The sequence below is a fragment of the Kogia breviceps genome, chromosome 10 (genome assembly GCF_026419965.1).
Source record: "Kogia breviceps isolate mKogBre1 chromosome 10, mKogBre1 haplotype 1, whole genome shotgun sequence".
Classification (NCBI taxonomy): domain Eukaryota; kingdom Metazoa; phylum Chordata; class Mammalia; order Artiodactyla; family Physeteridae; genus Kogia; species Kogia breviceps.
Genome location: NC_081319.1, coordinates 28,217,673 through 28,244,793, shown reverse-complemented (window position 1 = coordinate 28,244,793; position 27,121 = coordinate 28,217,673). Strand labels below are relative to the sequence as shown.

The 27,121-nt window shown below is 39.1% G+C and overlaps 1 protein-coding gene across 7 annotated transcripts in view; it reads left to right on the top strand.

The window, feature by feature from the left end:
* PTPRG (protein tyrosine phosphatase receptor type G) overlaps nucleotides 1-27,121 on the top strand; it is a 741,743-nt gene that overhangs the window by 179,364 nt on the left and 535,258 nt on the right. For all 7 annotated transcript variants that reach the window (XM_059078092.2, XM_059078094.2, XM_059078091.2 and 4 more), the window contains exon 2: nucleotides 515-619. In XM_059078092.2, coding sequence (XP_058934075.1) covers nucleotides 515-619 — 105 coding nt within the window. The remainder of the gene's footprint in view (nucleotides 1-514; nucleotides 620-27,121) is intronic.

Here is a 27,121-nt window from a genome sequence, read left to right as displayed (position 1 = left end):
CCATCTGTAAAAGAGATGGAATGACCCCTTGCTCGATGAAGATGAAGTAAGGCTAGAGGCCCTGTGCACCTAGGACATAGGCTTATGCATATAGTTGGAACCAGAACCGTGGGTTCTAGGCCTACAGTTGTATGAACTTGGGCAAGCCTAAGTTACTCAACTATTCTAAGCGTCAGTTTGCTTATCTGAATGGACCCATTATGGAGACATTGTATCTACTGCCTGGCGGTTCGTTGGGGATTATATAAGATAATGTATATAAAGTGTTCAGTGCATCTTGAGTTCATGGCACAGAGAGAAGGCTCATGGTAAGCTATTATTAGTATTAATAATAATCCTGGTAATCTCTCTAGGTTATCCTGTAGTTGTTTTTCTGTAAAATCAGGAGGTTCTGTTCACTTACCCCCAAGGTCTGTGCTTCTAGGCAGTCACTGGGCTGTGTGCGTTTGACACCCCTCCTGTGTCCAGCGGGGTGATGATTTTGACTCACCTCGGCTCTCCTCCTGTCTTGCAGTGTTGACAGAAGGCTACATGGGGGCCCTGCACGAGGACAGACAGGGCAGCTCGGCGCAGATCCGCAGGCGCAAGGCTTCCGGCGACCCGTACTGGGCCTACTCGGGTGAGTTGACTGGTTCCCACCGCGATCATACAGGCCAGTTCACATCCCATTAAATTCACTCAAAAGCACACTTTTAATCACTTTCACGCCTGATTTCTGTTTGTTCAAACCTTTTGTAGTTCACTAAAAGTTGAAATATTCAAGCCTGTTTTTCCTCAAGGTGATAAGTACCTTAATTTATCTCTCCCACCTGTTTTCTCAACCTGCTGTTTTCCCCTCAATTTGCATTTATTTCTGAACTTTACTCGTTAATGAGTTATTGTACCAAACTTGTAATTTTCCAAAAGACGTGGCCTTTTCTTGTCTCTTCCCAGTGGCTGTGATTTCAGAGAGCAGAAAATATAAGCCTAGTCTTCAGCTGCTAAATAGATGCTAAATATTACAGTGCATCACGTATCAAAATGAACTATTATGCTTTAATCTAAGAAATGCAACTTTATTTTCAAATCATATCTTGTTAATTGAATGTATTTCAGCCCTCTACTGTGTTTCTGTAGTTCGTTTAATTTTTTTTTTTTTTTTTCACATTTCGCCTTTGAGCCAGTGAAGAGAGAGAATTGTTATAAAACTATGTTGAATGCTACATTGGAAGTAATTTTCTTACATTTGAAGGGGCAAAAAAAAAAAAAGATCTGCAAGAATATACAGGCCTTTCTGGCTTATGCTTCTAACAACTATCAAAAATAAGAGGTGGATTGTTATTTCTAAAAGAGATTTTGGTGCCCCAAAATACATGGAAAATGTAGTGTAGCTAATTAAGGAGGAATGCTTGAGGAAGACAGACCACTTTGGAAATCACTCTAGCACTGAATAATTCAAATTTTTGTATGAAAGTGCTTGGAAGCATGGCGTATTAGTCTTAATAATAAATCTGTGCATTATGCAATGTTGTTGCATACAGAACTGAAAGGTATTATTTTCATAATGATACTCTGGTTTTAAACCCTGAATTTCCACCTGCAAATCCTGTTAAATTCATGTCAGTGTAAAATTTATAGGCCTGATCTTTAATTACACCTTATCTATTGGCTTTTTGCATCCTTTTGTCTATTGATAAATCTCCTGCCCCTACAGGGAGAGTAGTCTATCTGTTTTGTTTTGCAAGGAACAGATAGTGATTCTGAAGTCTTCCATCACACCTGTTCCTTGTGATTAGAATGATCTAATTAGAGCCTTTTTGTCACCATTTCTGATAAATGAAGGAAATTGGGAAGTGAAGGCCAAAATTACATATATATAGCTTCTTGCCAAGAAACCCAAAGAAGATATATCGTTTTTGTACTCTGTGGCTCTAATAGCAGTTAGGAAGAGGCATAAAGTGGCCTGCTATGTACAGTTCATCAATTTCGAATAATAATGCTGTTGGGAAATTGGAAGTTATATCCCATCAGCATCTACAGTTGCAAATGGCAGTGAAAGAATGAAGGGCCTAAAAATGTTCCCATTACTTAGTTAAGAATGGACATAATTAGTGCAATCTTTGGGATGGAGCCTTTGTTGATGTTCTTAACTGTGGTGGACTTAGTGGGTCTCCGTTTTGTATTTCTGGAATGCATCGTGCGTGGATTTGGTAACTGTTTCTTTTGGTAGAAGGGCTACTAGTTCATCTTCAGCGGGTTGGCATGCGCTTCTGTAAAGATCCCAGTAGTAAATACCTTGGGGTTTGCAGGGCATATGGTCTCTGTTGCAGCTACTCAAGTCTGCCTTATAGTGCAAAAGCAGCCCTAGGTAGTTGGACGAACTGTCTGTGTTCTGATAAAAATTGATTTATGGACAAGGAAATTTGAATTTATTCTAATTTTTATGTGTCAGGAAATCTTATATGTTAGACTTTTTTTCCCCTCAACCATTTAAAAATAGAGAAACCATTCTTACTTTTCAGGTTGTACTAAAATTGGCGGCCAGTTGGATAGGGTCCACAGGCCATAGTTTGTCAACCTCTGTTTTAGTTGTATTTTTTGGTTTTGTTTTCTGGAATCAGGAGAAGACAGTCATTTGGAGAATCCCCCAGAAGGATATAGACTGGCTTGGAAGAACCAGTGGAGTAACTTGCTAGGTGTAATGGAAAAAATAAAAGTAAGAGGAGAAGAAAAGAATGAGAGAGTTATCAATTGATGGTTTATAGTCCTGTACTTTAAACATCTTCCTGAAAATTCCATGGTATCAGTGGTTATTTTCAGCAAAGTGGTGAAATATTGGTTCTCATGTCAAGAACACTTGGGATCCTTTAGAGACACTCCTTAGCATTTGGCAAATAGATAAAGAAAGGGCAGGAAGGAGTAAGAGTTGTTGCCTGTCACCTTTGGTACTTCAGACAAGGGTCTTAAAACCACAGTGTACCAGATGGTGACCTATGAGCTGCAGGTACTACCTCTAGGTATAAATGTTGCTTGGAAAGTTGGACTGCCAAAAGAAAAGTCATTATTTGCAGAGGGGAATGCTTTTAGATTTAGCGGAGGTGAAGCAGGCCACTTCTGAAAGATTGGTTTAATGGTCCAGATTTTAATCTCATGACTCTAATTCACAAGTTTGTCTTAGTTCCTCCTAAGATAAAGGCATTGGTGCTTTGGGGGGTATTATGTGTGAGAGTGTGAATTTTGAAGTTACATAGACTATGGTTCAAATCTAAGGCTTATCTCTTAATATCTTTATGATGTTGGGAGGGCATTTAACTGCTTGGAGCCTCAGTCTTCCCCATCTTTGAAATAGGAATAATTAATAGAACTTCCCTCATAGAGATGTTAATGGGAATGAAATGAGAGGATGTGTGTGAAAAATTTAAGAAATCCCTGGTATAATGTACCTAATATTACTTCTTGCTGTTTTTGACACTATTAGTACTTTTGCTACTGTTGATATTGTTGTTACTGGAATTCTCAGTTGGGTGCTATGATTGACAGTGGGTGATCCCTAGGTAATCCTTCGAGCTAACTAGCTAAATTCTGTCAGCCATAATTCACAGGAATTGCCCATTTGAGATGTGGGAATGAGGGTTAAGCAAAAACTATCCTTAAGTTCAGGGCTTGGCAGACTACAAACCAACACCTGTTTTTGTGAGTAAAGTTTTACTGGAACAGAGCCACGTTTGGCACTTGTTGATGGCTACTTTCATGCTACGACTGCAGAGTTGAGTAGTGGCCACATAGACTTTTGACCGGGAAGCCTAGAATATTATTATCTGGCCCTTTACAGAGAACGTTTGCAACTCCTGACCACACTGATACAGCCTGGGTTATTGAGCAGATGGTAGCCTGACTCATAAACAAAACTCTTCAGAGATTTGGAACATGTCTCTGTTTGTTCTGGCCTTGCATTTCCCGTGAGCTGAAATATCCCCAGCAAATGTTCTAGGTAGCATCCATAGTGATTCTGGTGGTCGTGCTCTTGGAAAGTACTGGGAGGGACAAAGATGAGCGAGTGATGATGTGCTTCAGGAGGTGGAACGGGGAGAGAGGAGTGGGTGTTGGTACATTATGCTGGTCTGATTATTCTGGTGGCATCCCACCTGGTCACTTGAGGAGAGTTGCATAAGTATTTGAGCTGTGGAGAACTTGTTTTAAGGATATTGTCATGTTAGCATTTCATTGATATTAGTGTAACTTATCCCTTTAGGACTAGCCGAGTTATTTCACTTTCACTGCATCACCTTGGATAATGTCTACATCCTATTTATATTTGAAATGCTAAACAACTTTACTTTCATAGGCTTATCAAATGATGCCATGGTGAACACCTACAGCTTTAGGATACAGGACAGTTTACTGAGGAGCCTGGAGACAGGTGTTTCAGTCCCATTGTGCTCATCTGAGGATAGGTTATCTCTCTGGTTCTTAGTTTTTTCTACTCTAAAAAGCAGTGGTGATAATATCTGAGTTCAGCTTGCCAATATCACGCATAAGAGATATGAAGCAGAACATAAATGTAAGATTATTATTATTAGCTGTTAATAATAGCAGTGTAATTTCAAGATTGCTTTAGATCTTTGGATTTATTTTCCTTATACCAAGAATAGGGAAAAGGTGGGAAAGACCTTTGATGTGTTTCATGCAGAATTACACAGAGAAAAAATAAAAGCAATAGTTTTGAGAGTATCTCATTGGGACTATTACAACACTTTCTCTTCAGTTAGTTTTCTTGACTAAGATACAGATATTTTCTCTGTATTACTTGAGGTGATGACAGCCCGTGAATTTTGGAGTTCACCCAGAACTTCTGTAATTATTACACAAAACGTAACACATGCTAGGTAGGTCATTGTTGCCAGAAAGGGAAATGGGAAACAAATTTGGAGCAAGTTCAAGTGGAAATTTGAGGCTTTTTTTTTTTAATAGATCTTTATTAGAGTATAATTGCTTCACAGTACTGTGTCAGTTTCTGTTGTACACCAAAGTGAATCAGCCATATGCATACATATGTTCCCACATCCCCTCCCTCTTGAGCTTCCCTCCCACCCTCCCTATCCCACCCCTGTAGGTGGTCACAAAGCACCGAGCTGATCTCCCTGTGCTATGCTGCTACTTCCCACTAGCTAACTGTTTTACATTCGGTAGTGTATATATGTGGATGCTACTCTCACTTCACCCCAGCTTCCCCCTCCCACCCCATGTCCTCAGGTCCATTCTCTATGTTTACATCTTTATTCCTGCCTTGCAACTAGGTTCATCAGTACCATTTTTTTTTAGATCCCATATATGTGCGTTAGAATATGGTATTTGTTTTTCTCTTTCTGACTTGCTTCACTCTGTATGACAGACTCTAGGTCCATGCACCTCACTACAAATAACTCAGTTTCGTTTCTTTTTATGGCTGAGTAATATTCCATTGTATGTATGTGCCATGTCTTCTTTATCCATTCATCTGTTGATGGACATTTAGGTTGGTTCCATGTACTGGCTATTATAAATAGTGCTGCAGTGAACATTGTGGTACATGTCTCGTTTTGAATTATGGTTTTCTCAGTGTATATGCCCAGTAGTGGGAATGCTGGGTCATATGATAGTTCTAGTTTTAGTTTTTTAAGGAACCTCTATACTGTTTTCCACTGTGATTGTATCCATTTACATTCCCACCAACAGTGCAAGAGGGTTCCCTTTTCACCACACCCTTTCCAGCATTTATTATTTCTAGATTTTTTGATAGTAGTCATTCTGACTGGAGTGAGGTGATACCTCATTGTAGTTTTGATTTGCATTTCTTGAATAATTAGTGATGTTGAGCATCTTTTCATGTGCCTCTCGGCCATCTGTATGTCTTCCTTGTGAAGTGTCTATTTAGGTCTTCTGCCCAGTTTTTAATTGGATTGTTTGGTTTTTTTGATATTGAGCTCCATGAGCTGTTTATATATTTTGGAGATTAATCCTTTGTCTGTTGTTTCATTTGCAAATATTTTCTCCCATTCTGTGGGTTGTCTTTTTGTCTTGTTTATGGTTTCCTTTGCTGTGCAAAAGCTTTTAAGTCCTATTTGTTTATTTTTGTTTTTATTTCTGCTACCCTAGGAGGTAGGTCAAAAAAGATCTTGCTGCGGTTTATGTCAAAGTGTGTTTTTCTTGTGTTTTCCTAGTCTAAGAGTTTTATAGTGACTGGTCTTACATTTAGGTCTTTAATCCATTTGGAGTTTATTTTTGTGTATGGTGTTAGGTAGTGTTCTAATTTCATTCTTTTACATGTAGCTGTCCAGTTTTCCCAGCACCACTTATTGAAGAGGCTCTCTTTTCTCCGTTGTATGTTCTTGCCTCCCTTGTCGTAAATTAGGTGCCCAAATGTGCATGGATTTATCTCTGGGCATTCTGTCCTGTCCCATTGACCTATATTTCTGTTTTTGTGCCAGTACCATCTGTCTTGATTACTGTAGCTTTGTAGTATAATCTGAAGTCAGGGAGCCTGATTCCTCCAGCTCCATTTTTTGTTCTCAAGATTGCTTTGGCTATTCGGTGTCTTTTGTGTTTCCATACGAATTGTAAAATTTTTTGTTCTAATTCTGTGAAGAATGCCATTGGTAGTTTGATAGGGATTGCATTGAATCTGTAGATTGCTTTTGGTAGTATAGTCTTTTTCACAATATTGATTCTTCCAAACCAAGAACATGGTATATTTCTTCATCTGTTTATGTCATCTTTGATTTCTTTCATCAGTGTTTTATAGTTTTCTGAGTACAAGTCTTTTGCATCCTTAGGCAGGTTTATTCCTAGGTATTGTATTCTTTTTGTTGCGATGGTATATGGGCCTGTTTCCGTAACTTCTCTTTCTGATTTTTCGTTGTTGGTGTATAGGAATGCCAGAGATTTCTGTGCATTAATTTTGTATCTTCTGACCTTACCAAATTCATTGATTAGTTCTGGTGGCATCTTTAGGATTTTCTATGTATAGTATCATGTCATCGGCAAATACTGGCAGTTTTACTTCTTCTTTTCCAATTTGTATTCCTTTTATTTCTTTCTCTTCTCTGATTGCCATGGCTAGGACTTCCAAAACTGTGTTGAATAAGAGTGGCAAGAGTGGACACATCCTTGTCTTATTCCTGATCTTAGTGAAATGCTTTCAGTTTTTCACCATTGAGTATGATGCTTGCTGGGGGTTTGTCATATATGGCTTTTTTGAGGCATTTTTATAAAGCTCTCTGTTTTCTCTTCTCCCCCTCAATGACTTGGGGAAAAACAGGTGGTGGTTTCCCCTCCCACCCCTTTTTAGCTTACCCTGTTTGGTTTTCTGCACTTTTAATAATGTATATCTCATGTTTTTCTTGTGTAGACAGATTTTACACAAGAAGAGGGATATTTCTCATTGTTAGAGGACTTCAAAATTGAGACATGCCATGACCAAAATTCTTTGTATGAAGTGTCTGGTGTTGCACTGGGTCAAGCAGGATTATTCTAAGAGGCATTCCTTTTGTGGCCAGGAAATTGTGGGAAGAGATCTCCAATGTCCTTTCTAATTGTTTTGGGGTTTGATGACTTGCTCAGCTGTAAAATGGAGATAAAAGGACATACCTTGTAGGATGGCTTTTCTGGTATGGCTCTTAGTTATATGCCACTGCACTACACTATTCCCATGAACATCTTGTATTATAACATGCATGTATGTGTGTGTGTGTGTGTGTGTGTAATTTCCCCAGCTAAATATAGAGTTTTTGCGGACAAAGATTATAGCTTATAATTCCTTGTTTTTCCTGCTTTGTACCAGAGTATCTCATTTTGTAGATATTTGGTGCATATTTTTTAAGTGTGTGAATAGATGGATGGATAAATGTATTTATGCCAGAGTCTGTGCTTGGAAGCTCACTAAGGGGATCCTGCCATGAAATCCAGATAAATCAGTGGGTGATTTACAAAAGGTTTCACCGTTGGATCCTTTTAAGTAAGGAGCTCCCCTGGTGAACTTAAGATATAATTAAATTCCACCAAGGGGGGAAAGTGGCAGGGGTGGGGTGGTGGTGGTGGGATGAATTGCGAGACTGGGATTGACATATATACACTAATATGTATAAAATGGATTACTAGTAAGAACCTGCTGCATAAAAAAATAAAATTCCTAAAATAATATTTCCATGCCTATTTTTAATAATGTCTATACAAGGTAAAGCAAAATACAGATGCCTGCCGAAGTCTGCTTTTGGCATTAGAAAAATGGAAGGCACTATAGAACCTTAATGTTAATATTGTCATATTATTTGCCCCTCTCCTAATGCCTCCTCCGAAATCTCTTAAGGGAATCATTTCCCCAGAGACATTCTCTTTGCGATAGAGACCTTCTGGTCTGATGGGACCACACTTTTGAGATTCATTCTCCTAAGTCCCAGCTCAAAGGTATCTCTACCCGACCCCACTGTCTTAACTCATCAGTTTCCCCTTTATTTTTTACAATTAATTTCGATCTTCTCTACAATCCCCTATTAATCTAGTTACAGTTTTTAAGTAGAAGTTATTTATTTCTTTGTTCAAGATACTTACTAATTGCTTACTGTGTGCCAGGTGTTGTGGTATAATGGGATGGGCCAGAGAAACTCCTCAGAAGTGCTACTTACTGCCAAGTACCTTTAAAGATGGGCGGGTGTTTGCCAGGACATGCAACGGCCTGAAGACGTTCAATGGCTTGGCCGTGACTGGAAAGCTGGAAGCAGCTCAGTAGGTCTGGAGCATGTGGTAGAGGGGAGCAAGTTAAGGGAATAATGCAGAGTATTGGAGGTGGATCAGAAAGTGTCTCAACAGAATTCTACTAGTGACTTATAACATCTTTTTTAGGGTGATGGGGAGTCATTTAAGGATATCATGCTAGAAATGGACTAATTTGCTTTTATGTTTGAGTTGCAGCACAAGTTGTAAGGATAAGGATTGGTCAGTAGGGGAAGAGGGCAGGGTGAGAAACTATGAGAAGCAATGAGGTTGTATCATCAGAAATTTGAGAGATGAAAGAGCCCATGGGAATTCATTATCATTAGCATATGGAAGAGAAAGCAAAATGAATTATCTGGGATGACCCCCAGGATGATTGAAGATGGCATTGCATTTAATTTAAAATGAGTAAATGAGGAATGGTGGGTTGGTTATAAAGATAAAAAATTTGGACTTGAACCTATTAAGACATGGCATAGTGTTTTGCTCATATTTCTTACACCCTTTAAACTTTATGCTCCTTGAGCAGAACCTTTATCTGTAATTAATCTTTGTATTCCCTTGTTCCCACCTAAATGTCTTGGAATAGCAGGGCTTTCAAGGTAGGGAATACATTGTAGGAGAAGCTGTTTCTTCCTATAGGTATTCTTTTTTTCTTTTACACTTGATCTGTGATTACAAGGATAGATTGGGTGAGAGAAAACACATATGGTCACACACAAATCAGGACTTTATATATAAAAGAGAAAAATGTGGTGCCATATGCTTAAGGTACCTCGATCGTTTTTCAATGCAAAGTTTGGCTTTTTTTTTGCTCCACCGTTTGAATGAAATTACTCTAGCGTCTTAGAGATGTGTTCTTCATCTTTTTCTTTTTCTTTCTTTTTTAACCTTGTTCTAATCCTTGCTACTTGAGTTCTAAAGTTTCTTAGCATCTTCTCTCTGGAGATGGTTTCACAAGTATTTGTAAAGCTAATGGACGCTATTGTACGTTATAAGAGGACATCAGTAAATTCTTTAGGGTCCTTGTAACCCTTGGAAGAAGCATATTAGGAAGTTGAAATATTGTTCAATGCTGGGTTGGTATCAAGTGCTATGTAACAGCATTAACAATTTAAATTGTTGCTATGATGAGAAGCTTAAAACATGTGTAAATTAAAGGCTAAGTGTTTGGGTTTTAAATTGGCTCTGAAAGTAGTGGGTTGCTGGAGCCTTTTTCAAGGGCTCTTGGGCAATATCTGTGAAAATGTTAAATATTGATAGTCTTTGATCCAGCACTTCTGCTTCTAGGAATTTGTCTTTTAGAAATACTTGTACATATCCCCAGTGTGGCGTTGTGAGTGTAACAGCTAACCATCAGTAGGGACTTGGGTAATTTTAGTACATTCTTATGAAATGGTTAGTAAACATCTACCAAAATGAAATAGGTTGAGTGACAAGATATATAAAAATAATTTGGGTAATAAGGTCCCATCAAGAAATAGAACTGAGAAGTTTGGAGACTATACGCAAAAGTTAATTGTGATTATCACTGAGAAATGAGGGACACTGCTTTTTAAAAATTTATATTTCTATAATATTGTTAGTATCTTATGGAATTATATCTAGAATATTTTCATTTCTCATACCAGTACATTCATAATATTTCCTAAAAGAATCCTTTTATTTTATAATAGATGGCTGAATTGTACCAAATTTAGGCAGTTTTCTTTGTAACAATTATGAGGGGAGAGAAAGAAGGAGAAGAAGAAAAAAAAACTACAAGGAAAGCCAGAAGGAAAGCAAAAGGCTTTTTGTCTCTTTAATTGATTATATCTAAATTTTTTTGGTGAAACATTTTCACTGGCATTTCAAATTTCATAAAATGCTGATATGAATCATGCAGAAATTAATGAACTGATATTGACTCAGTTTGAAAATGAACAGCAAGATTTATTGAGCAAAGCAGTAAATATTGACCCAGACAGAGGTAAGGTCAATATTTGCTTTGATATAACATAAATCTTAATATTTAGTAATCTATACATGTTGTGGGTCTACAGAAGGCATACAGAGAGCTATCTATAAGTATATATTTTTTGTATCTGTGATGGATCAAAGTCAGACATCTTTTTTCCTGGTCATAAATTTGAAAGGATGGTAGTCTCTCCTTTAAATCTAGTTTCTTTAGGGCAGGGGTGGGGTGAGTGTGGGCTGGTGGAGGGACATGATTGATTTAAATGTTCAAAGGAAAAATATAACTAGCTTTATACGTGCCTAATAATTGGAGAGCAATGATTTGCAGTGTTCTCTGTGATTTACTTAAAGGCTACTCATCTTCATTTGTAACCTAACAAAATGGACTCATTTATTATATCCGATTTAGTTCATAAAACCCACTCTCTAACAGTATAAAACAGAGGAACATTCTGTCATTCCCTTTGGATATTAAGCTCAGTTATGTGGAATTTTTTTGGCAAATAAAATATCATTCATATATATCATGCTGAGTAACATTTTATTGGCTTTTCCCTTTTTGTAATTATTAAGTTGAACTATACCCTTATTCCTTACCTTGTCTCTTCTCTTGGCTGGGTGAGCCTGGTAGCAATACAAAAGTAAGGGAAACCTTACTGGATTTCACTGGCTTTTGAACTTTTAGTATTGCCATTACATGGCTGGAATAAGTGTCTAATGTGTGCTTAAAGAGAGGATATTCGGTTTGTTTAAGTATAGTCAGGAACTCAGTTCGCAGGATCAAGTGTAATCTTGTACCTGAGCAAAAGTCTTAAGTCATATATGGTCCTGTTGCGATCAGTCCATCATGAGTATAACCAGTCTGATAACTGTGTAAAGTGGTGATGTTGGTCTTCAAAGATTTGTTAAGTGATTCTGAAATTAACCTCGCCTCCATCTCTCAGCTGGTCATCTCCCATGACCCCATTTGAGACCGGTAGCATTAAGGATAGTGTATCTTCTTGGTTGTCTTTCTAGCTATTAAAATTTAACTATACTCTGTTTCATTTATATTAAACCCCATTTTCTATCATGTAATAAAGGCCTTGTTTACATTGAAAATCAAATCAGTGGTAGGTGTATAACGTAGAACCTTGCCTTCTCAACAAATGCTTTCTGATGACTTGAGGAATCCTTGCTTTTCATTAATAGTACTACAGTGTATAATAAATAATCTTTTCCCTGAGTGTAGTATTAAATGTGATTTTTGTCATGTGAAAAATGACTTTACTGTGGTATAAGAATTTTTTTTTTTTTTTTTGCGGTATGCGGGCCTCTCACTGTTGTGGCCTCTCCCGTTGCGGAGCACACGCTCCGGACGCACAGGCTCAGCGGCCATGGCTCACGGGCTTAGTTGCTCCGCGGCACGTGGGATCTTCCCGGACCAGGGCACGAACCCGTGTCTCCTGCATCGGCAGGCGGATTCTCAACCACTGCGCCACCAGGGAAGCCCTGTGGTATAAGAATTTGACTTTAGCATAATAAAGTCATTTCTTCTTGAGTTCTTTATCAAGGAGAAACTCACAATTTGGTGCTAATAGGTCTTTTAACACTTGTCTGTCACTTGCCAACATCACTTTTTAAAAGAGACGGGTCTTGCCCAGAGCCTTCAGCTGGGAGAGTATTTTAGAATTTGATCCTGTGGCTTTCATTATTTCTTGGTACCCCTAATATATGACAGGCCATGCTAGTTTTCTGTTTTGGTGTGTTAAGTTTCCTATTAATTACATGTTTAAGATTTTATAAAAAGTGAGTCAGTTTAAGGAAGAAAATTTAACTCAGCAGTTGTACAGCTGGCATTCCAGTATGGCAAAATGAGTCGTCTTCTCTACCAGATATTATCACCATCTTGGAAGGATTGAAAACCTCTTATATGCCGCGCAATCAACCTGTATCTCTGATGTGAAAAAATCCAGAAGGGTATAGAGTTTCTTGAATTGGCTTAAAAATTATGGAAAATATTTAGTGTTCTAATTTTAAAAAGTATAGCTCATTGTATGTCCTGGTTCTGGTACAGTCACATAGATTAGTAAAAATCTTAAATACACACTGGCCCCAGTCCCCCTGAATTTTCCCTTCATCGCTGCCTCAGCTACTCCTCCTGTTCTGGGACCTTTGGGATTGAACACCCATCCTCCACCATCCATTGTCAGTGTTTATTGCCCCCGATTTGTTAAATGTTTCACCTATCATCCCTGCTTATCATGATGGAGGGAATTTCAGAGAGTGAAAGGGTGGGCTGTGGGGTGTTTGAAGGTGTGCATTACGCTCTGCGGCCCACTTACTAAATTTAGTTGACCTTGAGATCTTCTCTGAGTTTGGGAAGCCACTTGATCCAAGTTTCCTGTTTATGTTAATCCACATTCTCCCAGTTTGATGGCCATTGCCTGGGAGGAAAACAAGCTCCTTCTTGAAGCTGCATAAAAATTTGCTGCTCCCAAAGGTATCATTTAGTTGCTCTGCCCCAATTATTGTTGGCTTCTTTCCCTCCTGGAAGCAGTTTATCTCTGTCCCACCCTTCCCTCTAGTTCCAAGGGTTAGAATAGCATTCTTCCTTTTAGCTGGGCGTGCATGTCATTAGTACATTTGGTATCGATTGGTTGTTGAAACTTTAGCAGGAAAATGAAATATGAGCCTCTAGTAACTAGGCTGTTGGAGTACCTTCCAAGATGAGAGAGAAGCCATTTGTGGTGTGTTTCTGCTTCTGGGACCTCACTGTGATAATGGGAGGTATTTTCTCCTCACTGTTGTGAAGTGCATAGCACACAGTTTCCTCTTGGGAAGTGATTTTGACACTTTTTGAATGTCCTGTGGCTTTTATATTCTTACACCACCTCCTAATGAGCTATCTTTATAACATTCTTTTTGTGTAAAGATTGCCCTTTCTCTCACCATCCACTAGGGTGTGAAAAGGAAGTTTCAACACTTATGGCCAGTTGGACCATGCACCTGCTGTACCAGTAAGAACAAGTCAAGATTAGCTTCTTTTGTCATGAGTATTCTTGGCTGGCAGTATTACCACGATTTTTCTCCCGACTTCACACCGAGGTCACTTCCAGGGGCATGTTTGAGTATGAGGATTTGTTTTTGTATCAGTTACCATGTTTTAGCCTCTGGGAAAGACCTTCGGACTCTCCTGTCTTATTAATAATAAGGGCAATTTATATCTTATTAGCCCTCTACAGGCAGGACACTGCCAGGTAGCATCTTCGTACTTTGCCATCTTGAAGGTATAACCTCTGTTGTTTATACTTTACCATTCTTAGCTGGTAGGCTTTGTACTTAGAACCACTTTCCTCGTGGCTTTAATACGACTTCAGCAGTTCCAGAGGTCAAATGCTGAGGTATAAAGTCCAGAGAAAGTATCTTTTTCTTGCGTGTGTATTTAAGAGCAAGTAAAATGCTCCTCAAAGCACCCCACCCTTGGTCTATCAACCCTTTTACCTCATTGGTCAGAAATGAATCATGTGTTCAGGCTTCATCCAATCACTGGTGAGAGAAATGGGATTAGCATGATTGGCTCAGACCAATGAGGATGTAGGCAGACATAGCAGGGGGCATGGCTGTTGCCTAAGTAGCCCTTAGAGCCTTCCACCCTCGTTGTCTTTTCCAGGTCTTAAAAGCTAAGCAACCTCATGGCACTGAATAAGGGAGGCAGTCACAGGAAAGACATTTCTTTACTTTTGATATGAGGTTTTGATTTCAGAAGCCTCACATGGTTGTAAATAAAATAATAAAGCTCCATGAATTTGGGGTCCTTTACAGTTTTCAGGGTTGTACTGCCCAGTTAATCCTGTCACCACTGGTTACATGTGGCTATTTCCATTTAAAGTCATTAGAATGAAGTCAAAGTCACAAGAAAGAATGATCTGGCCCCAAATGTCAATAGTGTCACTGACCCTGTGCTAGAGGCTTGCCAGAGTTCCTTGCTTTTGTGCAGTCTGTCGCCATGATGCTGTGAGAGTTCCACCTTTCTAATCAGTTAGGGATGTATTTCCCGGGCGGAGTGAGTATTCTATGGCGAGGTTGCGTCTGGCTGTGTTGTGCAGGGTGGCCAAGGTATTACAGGATCAAGTGAGTGGCATATGCTGTTCAGCCCTTTCTGGAGACTGGAGAGGAGAAACGGAAAGCTTGGCAGGTTGACCGTTCCAGGAGGCTTTGCGTGAAATCATAAAGGAATGCATCACAACTCGGGTCGTGGTGAAAAGCCCGCCTCTTGTGTGGTGTGAAGGCCATGAATGATCTCCAGGCTGCAGTAAAGAGGTGGTGAGATTGCTCTTATTATTATTGTTTTATTTTTGAGGTCCCTGGTGACTACTCCACGTGTCAATCCTTTGATCTAAGAGGCTGTTATGAAATAATATCTGTCTTAGAAATGCGTACCATGAAGGACCCTCCAGAATAGCTGATCAAGCCCCTGTAGCACCATGAGAAAGTTTACAGTTACCCGATGGTAACCTTGACAAGTCACTTCAAAGGTGGGCGGGACATAGCTCACTTTGTTAAGTGATCACTTTTTTTTTTTTTTTTTTTGGCGGTACGCGGGCCTCTCACTGTCGTGGCCTCTCCCGTCGCGGAGCACAGGCTCCGGACGCACAGGCTCAGCGGCCATGGCTCACGGGCCCAGCCGCTCCGCGGCATGTGGGATCTTCCCGGACCCGGGCACGAACCCGTGTCCCCTGCATCGGCAGGCGGACTCTCTACCACTGCGCCACCAGGGAAGCCCTTAAGTGATCACTTTTAACAAAGGGAGTGGAAGGGAAGTAGACCTATGAATGGTGAATGACAGGTCATAATGATCTAGCTTTTTGTCACGTGTCAGCCGCTTAATATTTGATATTAGTTATGTAAATGTTGTGAAAATGACCACAGATTCCTCCCAGAATGGATTCCTTACCTTCTGTGTGTGGCTTAAACAAAAACTATCCTGTGGGGGAGGAGGATAAATGTGTGTATATGTATCTATACGTGTCGTGGCACCCTTAACTTTCTACAGAGCAGATGGTAATTATCTACTTGCTCTGTCTCAAGCCCTCATGTTCATGTTTAGATGTAAAGACAGGTTCATGGGGTCACTGCCTCCAGGGAGGTCAAAGACTCTTTTCCTCTTTCTGTTTTGAAAATGAAATCTGTTATCAGTGATAGTGCCTTAGAAGGTTGAATATACCAAGTTCGAATATATTTATCCTGATACTCCTATGGTAGGTCTACTGAGAGTTTGAAAAGGTGTAAGATCATTAATATGCCAGGTTGACCCTGAAATATTTTTTCTTTAAATTGGAATGATAACATCTTACCCAAGTATTGACATATCCATTTAAATTGTGTTCAGACTTGGGTTATTCCAGCTCTTTCCATCACTACAATTTGGAATTCAAATCCAGATGCCTATTTATGGTGAAGGTCAAGTGAGAAGCACTTTTCTCCCCAAAGAAATGTTGGAATTATCGTTGCGTGTTTTTCCTACCCTGGATTCTTCCTCACGTCCAAGACTAATTCCGAATGACTTTCTTTGTCCTTACTGTTGACAGGAGACTTTGTTTTTGGAATATTCTTTTTCTTTTAAGTTTTTTCTCTCAGTCTAACATCTCTGATTGATGCCATATTTTCCAGGTCTCCATCTATATATGAAAGGGGTAGATTTGGAATTTCAAATCTCTCTTATGGAAATATAGACTAAATTATAAAAAGAAAGTATGTTCCTATCACAAATGTATTATTTAACGCCATTATTATATTAAAATGTTTTCCCAATTAAAAACGATTGTTATAAAACAGCAGTTCATTGTTAAAATGTTACTTAAAATAGGAGGGTAGCCACACTCCATTTTTTAAATAAGTATTTTTTTGTAGTAGGAAAGGGACATCATGCTCTTTCTATTTTCTTATGGCTTATTCAAATACATCATGATTTCACTGTAGTAAATACTTTTTCATAATTTCATCATGCAGACAACCCCAAATTCTCAACTAAGTAGTTTGTCTAAAGGTTGCTCCAACTGAGTGCTGCCCTTTAGAGAACATGTTTTATTGGCTCTTAAGAGCATTTAAAATATTTTTATAGGAATTGCTTGGCATTTAGATGTTTTAAGTGATTTTAATAAATTAGGTACAGCTGTAATATAAAAGGAGGAAAATACACACTTTCAGGGTTGAAAGACACTTCAGTGGGTTGTAGAATGCTTAAAATACAAGTTCAGATGAATATTTGCTATTTGATTTTGGGGCTGTCATAACAGAACAGAATAGATTTATGCAGTGGGAGGACAGGAAATATAATAATTAGAAATATATTGATTTCAAATTTTTGTCTGTAAAATCCTGGTCATAAATACGGTTATTAGAATCCATGTTTATGGTCTTGAATTTGATTGAGAAGAGAGTTATTCATCAGAAAAGCCACCAGTCCCACCATTTACCGCAACGAATCATGAATTTGTATCTCTGTAACTCGCAAGTGTGATGTATGTCTCTTTTTGGTAGGGACAGTTATTACAGGAATTAATTTTAGACATGGGGAGACTTTTATGGCCATTTTAACTGTTACCTAAGATTTAAATAATTTTACTGATTTCTTGGTGTTAGCCTCTGGGAGTAGAGTTTCTGTGAAGAAAAAGAGTATCATCAGTATGGAATTGTGTTGAGTATCTCTGTGTTTACATCTGAACTGAGTCTCATAGTAAGAAGTCTTGGTAGCAGGGTAAAGTGAAGGTGCTTGTTCAGAGAGTTATGAGTCTGTGCCTGGAATACTAGTTCAGTAGGTGGTTAATAGGCTTTTTATGGCAGGGAAGTCCTGGGGCCAAGGAAGATTGGGAATTGCTGAGGCAAACATTAGTACTGCAGGTGTTTTTACTGCAGAACTTATCAGAGCCTTTATTTTTATTTTTATTTATTTTTTTATTTATTTCAGAACCTTTAATAGTCCTCTCTTACTAAAGAATTGTACACTTCACCTTTGCTGCGCACTCATACACTCCATTAGGAATGGAGGGGAAGATAAAAGAGGCAAAGGGTCATGGCGGGGTGGGGAGAGTGTGGGTAGGAGATTGATTCTTGTGAGCTGGATCACTGCTTGTCATTATTATCTTGTAAAAGCTTTTAAGAGGACTGTGCTGGTGTTCTGGATATGGTTGTAGGGAAATTTCAGTCAGAATGATGAGTTTCATTTCACTCAGGCATCCACCATGAAGTGAAATGCAGAGATATGCTTTATTAAAAGGAAAAGCCGTGCCAATGGACATCAGAAATATTTTCCTCTTTCTTCCTTACCTCATGACAATGAATCATTTGTGTATGAAAGAATTCCTTGGGGAAGGAAAGGCCGTTTAGTTTAATGTGATGAAAATATGTATTTGAGTCACCATAAAAGAAAAGAGTTACTAGGATTGGCTACATTTAAATTTAAGGGCTTGTGTTTTGTATGACACCTTCCTTAAGAGGATGATGATGTGTGGGAGGTTTTCATACCGGTTGAATTTGGGAATCATAGAATTGTCACCAGCAAGTGGTTAGATGACAGGACCCACCCACCCCCACCCCCACCCCCACCAAGATTTTAGTCAAGCCAGACTTCAGGTCACTGGGCCTCAACAGTGAGGGTACCAGGAAAGATTAAGTTTGGAAATTAAGTGTTAAAAGTTAAGAGGGAAAGAAAGAACTGGGATCAGAGAATGTGGAGAGAGAAAGAAAAATGGTGCCTTGCTAACTGTAAAGAGTAGCAGGTCCTCTAATCAGGGCAGGTGAACATATTTCCACTCATTGCCATGTGGCCCCTGGGAGGAGGCATGGCAGAATCGCTCTTGATTGAGAATTACTGCTACAGAGCATTTAAAGCATAATAGGTCATAACAGTATAGAATACTGTGGAATTCTTAGATGGTAAAGTTGGCCATGATGTTTGATCTGATAAGCTTATTTAGGTAATTGTAAAAAGTTCCTTCTTGCAAGGGGGTGATTGTTAAGTGTTTTTTACTACTTTCTTGTAACAATGTGGCATGGAATTTATTTACCTTTGAGTTGTGCTATGTCAGCCCTGGGAAGCATGGATTAAGTTGGTTGTAGCTCAGATTAGAGATGAAGAACAATAGTTAGTTGCCTAATTAATGGCATATATGTTCACCCCTGGTCTGTACAGTTTACTGTTTAGGGATGAATGATTAGGTGTGTTTTTAGACATTGTCTACCTTTACCAGATTTTAACCATAGTGCTTCATCTCATGCTTATTTATGTGAAGATTTAAAGATGTTGCCTGAATTAAAACAGCAGGCAAGGTCATAATGTTAATTATCTGAATATTGTTAGCCTTCAGCATACACGTACATATATTTTTTTCTGTCTGGTTGTGGGACTAATTCTTTGAATGATTTTCTTAATTTTACATACATTTTTCCCCCTGCATTTAATCTTGTTCTATTCAGATCATCTCTAATTTCTCTGGAAATGGCTTCATAAAGAATTTAAAACGAGCTGTGAATTGAGATCTTCTTTTAAAAAATGGAAATTGGGGGGTAGAATCAAGGTGGCGTACTAGGAGAACGTGGAATTTGCATCTCCTCACAACTTGGGCACCCACCAGGCACCGGTGGGGGACCACAGACATCTAAGGGCACGGGAGGAACCCCCAGTGACCGGGTGGACATGGGGCGTGGGAGGAGTGAAGGGGGAGAAGAGGAGGCGGGTCAGGACTGGCGCCCCTGAGGGGCGGCTGGGGGAGGGGAAGGGATCCCACGCTCGAAGGGGGAAATTCGGGAACCATTGGGAGGGCAGAGGATCAAAAGGGAGCATGGCGAGGATTCTCCTGCCCACGTGGGCCCCAGGGAACCTCCTGAGACCCCAGGCCTGATCCTCTGCCCAGCGAGGCCCCCTCCAACCATGTGGGTCCTGAGGGAGCAAGAGAGAGGGGAGGGGGAGCAAAAGTAAAGGCCGGAACTACAAAACCGGCACCCCTGAGGGGTGGCTGGGAGAGGAGAGGAGTTTCTACAACCAGCAGGACCCACCCACGGCGACGGGGGAGACCCAGGGGGAGACAGTAGGGTAGGGGCACGAAGGAACGGAAAGCAACGGGGCCAGTGCTTTCCTTGCCCACTTAGGCACCAGGGAGCCTGCTGGACTCCCGGACCTAATCCTCTGCCCTGGGAGCCTCCCTCCTGCCTCGCAGAGCCCAAGCCCTGCCCCTATACCCTCACCCAGCACCGCACCACTACACTCGGAGACTCCCTCTGAGAACCCCTCCAACAAGCTGGGCCTAAACCCCACCCACACACCCTCCCCCAGGGCCCTACCTCCAAACTCTGGAACTCCATACTCAGAAACCCTCCTTTCCACATGCTGCCTCTACCCGTCTGCGCAGGTCCTAAGCAGAGACCCCAACCCACGCTTGAACATCACCCCGCCCACCCTAAACCCCGCCTCTGTCTAAGTTCCTCCCCCTGCCTAAACTCTACCCCCATAGCAAGGCTTTTTTTTTCTTCTTTTTTTTCTTTTCTTTTTCCTTCCTCTAGATTGGGGTTCTGTTTTACCTTGTTGATTCATTGTTGTTGATTCTTTTATATTTTTATTTTTCCTAATCTTTTATTTTTCTAATTTTATTTTGTTCTTTATACTTTTAGTGATCTCTCCTTTTGGCTTGTCTCCCCCCCCCCCCTTCTTCCTTTTTCTGTCGTGGTTTTATTTTACCTTATTGTAGTTGTTTCAATTATAGTTTATATTTTTTACCTTTCTAATTTTATTTTGTTTTTTATTCTTGGATATTGTACTGTTCCTTCTTTTCTTTCTTTCTTACTTTTTTTTTTTTTTTAACCATGTCATGAAGCTTGTGGGATCTTGATTCCCAGGCCAGAGGTCAGTCCTGAGCTCCTGCAGTGGGAGCTCCAAGTCCAAACCGCTAGACAAATAGAGAACCACAGACCTCAGAGAATATCTGTCGGAGTGAGGCCTCCCGGAGGTCCTCATCTCAGCAGCAAGACCCACCTCTATCCAACTGCCTGCAAAGTCCAGTGCTGGACGTCTGAGGCCAAACAACCAGTAAGACAGAAGTACAGCACCAGCTATCAAAAAAAAAAAAAAAAAAGGAATGACAAAAAAAATTATTACAGATGAAGAAGCAAGGTAAAAACTTCCAAGACCAAATAAATGAAGATGAAAAAGGCAACCTCCATGAAAAACAATTCAGAGAAATGATAGTAAAGATGATCCGAAATCTCGGAAACAGAATGGAGAAAATACGAGAAACATTTAACAAGGATCTAGATGAACTAAAGACCAAACAAACAATGATGAACAACACACTTACTGAAATTAAAAATACTCTAGAAGGAATCAATAACAGAATAACTGAGGCAGAAGAATGGATAAGTGAGCTGGAAGTTAAAATGGTGAAAATAACTGCCAGGGAGCAGAGTAAAGAAAAAAGAATGAAAAGAATTGAGGACAGTCTCAGAGACCTCTGAGACAACATTAAACCCACCAACATTAGAATTTTAGGGATCCCAGAAGAAGATGAGAAAAAGGGTCTGAGAAAATATTTGAAGACAATGTAGTCAAAAACTTGCCTAACCTGGGAAAGGAAATAGTCAGTCAAGTCCAGGAAGCACAGAGAGTACCATGCAGGATAAACCCAAAGAGAAACACGCTGAGACACATATTAATCAAACTATCAAAAATTAAATACAAAGAAAAAAATATTGAAAGCAGCAAGGGAGAAGCAACAAATAACATATGAGGGAATCCCCATAAGGTTAACAGCTGATCTTTCAGCAGAAACTCTGCAAGCCAGAAGGGAGTGGCAGGACATATTTAAAGTGATGAAGGAGAAAAACCTACAACCAAGGTTACTCTGTCCAGCAAGGATCTCATTCAGATTCGAGGGAGAAATGAAAACCTTTACAGACAAGCAGAAGTTAAGAGAATTCAGGACCACCAAACCAGCTTTACAACAAATGCTAAAGGAACTTCTCTAGGTAGGAAACCAAAGAGGAGGAAAAGACCTACAATAACAAACTCAAAACAATTAAGAAAATGGCAATAGGAACATACATATCGATAATTACCTTAAATGTAAATGGATTAAATGCTCCAACCAAAAGACACAGACTGGCTGAATGGATACAAAAACAAGACCCGTATATATGCTGTCTACAAGAGACCCACTTCAGACCTAGGGACACATACAGACTGAAAGTGAGGGGATGGAAAAAGGTATTCCATGTAAATAGAAATCAAAAGAAAGCTGGAATAGCAATTCTCATAACAGACAAAATAGACTTGAAAATAAAGACTATTATAAGAGACAAAGAAGGACACTACATAATGATCAAGGAATCAATCCAAGAAGATGTAACAGTAGTAAATATTTACGCACCGAACATAGGAGCACGTCAATACACAAGGCAAATGCTAATAGCCATAAAACGGGAAATTGACAGTAACACAATAATAGTAGGGGACTTCAACACCCCACTTTCACCAATGGACAGATCAACCAAAATGAAAATAAATAAGGAAACACGAGCTTTAAGTGGCACATTAAACAAGATGGACTTAATTGATATTTATAGGACATTCCATCCCAAAACAACAGAATACACTTTCTTCTCAAGTGCGCATGGAACATTCTCCAGGATAGACCATATCTTGGGTCACAAATCAAGCCTTGGTAAATTTAGGAAAATTGAAATTGTATCAAGTATGTTTTGTGACCACAACGCTATGAGATTAGATATCAATTACAGGAAAAAAAACCTGTAAAAAACACAAACACATGGAGGCTAAACAGTACACTATTAACTAACCAAGAGATCACTGAAGAAATGAAAGAGGAAATCAAAAAATACCTAGAAGCAAGTGACAATGAAAGCATGATGACCCAAAACCTATGGGATGCAGCAAAAGCAGTTCTAAGAGGGAAGCTTGTAGCAACACAGTCCTACCTCAAGGAAAAAGAAACATCTCATATAAACAACCTAACCTTACACCTAAAGCAATTAGAGAAGGAAGAACAAAAAAAGCCAAATTTAGCAGAAGGAAAGAAATCATAAAGATCAAATCAGAAATAAATGAAAAAGAAATGAAGGAAACAGTTGCAAAGATCAATAAAACTTAAAGCTGTTTCTTTGAGAAGATAAACAACATTGATAAACCATTAGCCAGACTCATCAAGAAGAAAAGGGAGAAGACTGAAATCAACAGAATTAGAAATGAAAAAGGAGAAGTAACAACTGAATTGCAGAAATACAGAGGATCTTGAGAGTTTACTACAAGCAACTATATGCCAATAAAATGGACAACCTGGAAGAAATGGACAAATTCTTAGAAAAGCACAACTTCCTGAGACTAAACCAGGAAAAATAGAAAATATAAACAGACCAAACACAAGCACTGAAATTGAGACTGTGATTAAAAATCTTCCAACAAACAAAAGCCCAGGACCAGATGGCATCACAGGCGAATTCTATCAGACATTTAGAGAAGAGCTAATACCTATCCTTCTCAAACTTTTCCAATATATAGCAGGGGGAGGAACCCTCCCACACTCATTCTATGAGGCCACCATCACCCTGATACCAAAACCAGACAGAGATGTCACAAAAAAAGAAAACTACAGGCCAATATCACTGATGAACACAGATGCAAAAATCCTCAACAAAATACTAGCAAACACATTCCAGCAACACATTAAAAGGAGCATACACCATGATCAAGTGGGTTTATCCCAGGAATGCAAAGATTCTTCAATATACGCAAATCAATTAATCTGATACACCATATTAACAAATTGAAGGATAAAAACTATATGATAATCTCAATGGATGCAGAAAAAGCTTTTGACAAAATTCAACACATATTTATGATAAAAACTCCTCAGAAAGTAGCATAGAGGGAACCTACTTCAACATAATAAAGGCCATATATGACACACCTACAGCCAACATCATTCTCAATGGTGAAAAACTGAAACCATTTCCTCTAAGATAGGGAAGAAGACAAGGTGGCCCACTCTCACCCCTGTATTCAACATAGTTTTGGAAGTTTTAGCCACAGCAGTCAGAGAAGAAAAAGAAATAAAAGAATCCATATTGGAAAAGAAGAAGTAAAATTGTCACTGTTTGCTGTCGACATGATAATATACATAGAGAATTGTAAAGATGCTACCAGAAAAGTATTAGAGCTAATCAGTGAATTTGGTAGAGTAGCAGGACACAAAACTAATGCACAAAAATCTTACATTACTCTACCGTAATGAAAAATTTGAAAGAGAAATTAAGGAAATACTCCCATTTACCTTTGCAACAGAAGGAATAAAATACCTAGGAATAAACCTACCTAAGGAGACAAAAGACCAGTATGCAGAAAACTATGTGGCACTGATGAAAGAAATTAAAGATGATACAAACAGATGGAGAGATATACTATGTTTTGGATTGGAAGAATCAACATTGTGAAAATGATTATACTACCCAAAGCCATCTACAGATTCAGTGCAGTTCCTATCAAACTACCAATGGCATTTTTCACAGAAGTAGAACAAAAAATTTCACAATTTGTATGGAAACACAAAAGACCCCAAATAGCCACAACAATCTTGAGAAAGAAAAACGGAGCTGGAGGAATCAGGCTCCCGGACTCCAGACTATACTACAAAGGTACAGTAATCAAGACAGTATGGTACTGGCACAAAAACAGAAATATAGATCAATGGAACAGGATAGAAGGCCCAGAGATAACCCACATAAATATGGTTACATTATGTTTGATAAAGGAGGCAAGAGTATACAATGGAGAAAAGACAGCCTCTTGAATAAGCGTTGCTGGGTAAACTGGACAGCTACATGTAAAAGAATGAAATTAGAACACTCCCTAACACCATACACAAAAATAACCTCAAAATGGATTAAAGACCTAAATGTAAGGCAGACACTTTAAAACTCTTAGGGGAAAACACAGACAGAACACTCTATGACATAAATCACAGCAAGATCCTTTTCAACCCACCTCCAGAGAAACGGAAATAAAAACAAAAATAAACAAATGGGGCCTAATGAAACTTCAAAGCTTTTGCACGGCAAAGGAGACCATAAACAAGACGAAAACACAACCCTCAGAATGGGAGAAAATATTTGCAAACGAAGCAACTGACAGAGGTTTAATCTCCAAAATATACAAGCAGCTCATACAGCTCAATATCAAAAAAATAAACAACACAATCCAAAAATGGGCACAAAATCTAAATAGACATTTCTGCAAAGAAGAGATACAGGTTGCCAACAAACACATGAAAAGATGTTCAACATCACTAATCATTAGAGAAATGCAAATCGAAACTACAATGAGATATCACCTCACACAGGTCAGAATCAGCATCATCAAAAAAAAATCTGTAAACGATAAATGCTGGAGAAAAGGGTGTGGAGAAAAGGGCACCCTTTTGCACTGTCAGTGGGAATGTAAATTGGTACAGCCACTAAGCAGAACAGTATGGAGGTTCCTTAAATAACTAGAAATAGAACTACCATATGACCCAGCAATCCCACTACTGGGCATATACCCTGAGGAAACCACAATTCAAAAAGAGGCATGTACCACAACGTTCGTTGCAGCAGTATTTATAATAGCCAGGACATGGAAGCAACCTAAGTGTCTATCGACAGCTGCATGGATAAAGAAGATGTGGCACACATATACAATGGAATATTACTCAGCCATAAAAGGAAACAAAATTGAGTTATTTGTAGTGAGGTGGATGGACCTAGAGTTGGTCATACAGAGTGAAGTAAGTCAGAAAGAGAAAAACAAATACCGTATGCTAAAACGTATATCTTGATTCTAAAAAAAAGGAAATGGTTTTGGTGAAGTTAGAGGCAGGACAGGAATAAAGACACAGACGTAGTGAATGGAGGTCCCAGGGAGGGGGAAAGGGTAAGCTGGGACGAAGTGAGAGAGTAACACTGACATATATACACTATGAAATGTAAAATAGATAGCTAGTGGGAAGCAGCTGCATTGCACAGGGAGATCAATCCGGTGCTTTGTGACCATGTAGAGGGGTGGGATAGGGAGGGTGGGAGGGAGATGCAGTAGTCAGGAGATACAGTGGTATACGTATACATATAGCTGGTTCACTTTGTTATACAGCAGAAACTAACAGAACACTGTAAAGCAATTATACTCCAATAAAGATGTTAAAAAAAACCCACAACTGTTACTTTAAAAAAAAAAAAAAAAGGAAATTGCAGTTATCCAGGTTAGAATTTTATCTAGAATTATAGCTTAATAACTCAATATTATTTTCAAATCTGTATTTTAATGCAATTAAAAGTTGGGTTTTTAATTTTTGGAGCAGAAAGAAAGATGTTTAACTTTTCTTTTGCCTGCCAAGGAATCTTTTTTCCTTGGCATGGACAGCAGTGCCCTCTGTCACACCTCCTTTTACCTTCTACCCCTGGGTCCTGGGCTTTTAAATTCTGTTTGGCAGAATTTTCTCTTCACCATTTACCTTTCCCTGGACGTAGAGGTTATCCCTCTCTCTGGCTCTTGTTTCTCTCCTGAGACAGCTGCATCTCACCATTTTCCATGGCCTGCTTTATTTGTCTTTCTACTTGTGTTTCATATTTGGGGAGGTTGATGCGAGGTGGAGGGAGTCAAGTTCAATGAAAAGAAAGTAGACTCTTATCTCTTTTACACTGTACAATGCCTTTTTTCAAAAGCAGAACAAAGAGGAAATAAGATGCATTATGGTGAAACTTTGACACTTGACCATAATGAAGCTTTTAGTTCCCATAATGTTTAGTGGAGGCTGGAAAATCTGCCAATTATCCTGTGTTCAGCTCAAGTTTGCTCTGGCACCTAGAGGGGAGGTAAAAACAGGTTGCAGAAACTGGAGGATTTTATCTTTTGTCTTTTTTTAAAAGCTTTCTACGTAGTTTGGATGGCATATTAATTTCATATCCCAGTAGTTCTTTGAGTTTTGTTTAAACCATACAAGCTGACTTTTACGTGTGACTTTTGTCTATGTGTGAATGCACATGTAAAGATCGTTAAGATTCTAGGGGTTCGTACTTGAATCCTTCGGTTTCCCTCATAACTTACTTTGTTTTGCAGTTCAGTTATCATGAAGATGAGCTATAAATCTAATACCAAAAATCGTTATTGTGCCTACACAACTCATATTTGCTACCTTGCCTTTAATGTGTTCTTTCATATTCCAGTGAACCGTCTTTGGAACAATGTTAAAATGATATCATATCCCTGTTTCCCCTCTCTGTCCTTTTTCTTTCCTGAACCACTGTAGGGTTGGGGTAGCTTGAGCAGAGAGAAAAACTGCGATAACTATTTTAACTTTTATTCAGGCAAGTACACACACACGTATATGTTTTTCTAATTTAAACATTTGATTTTTGGTAA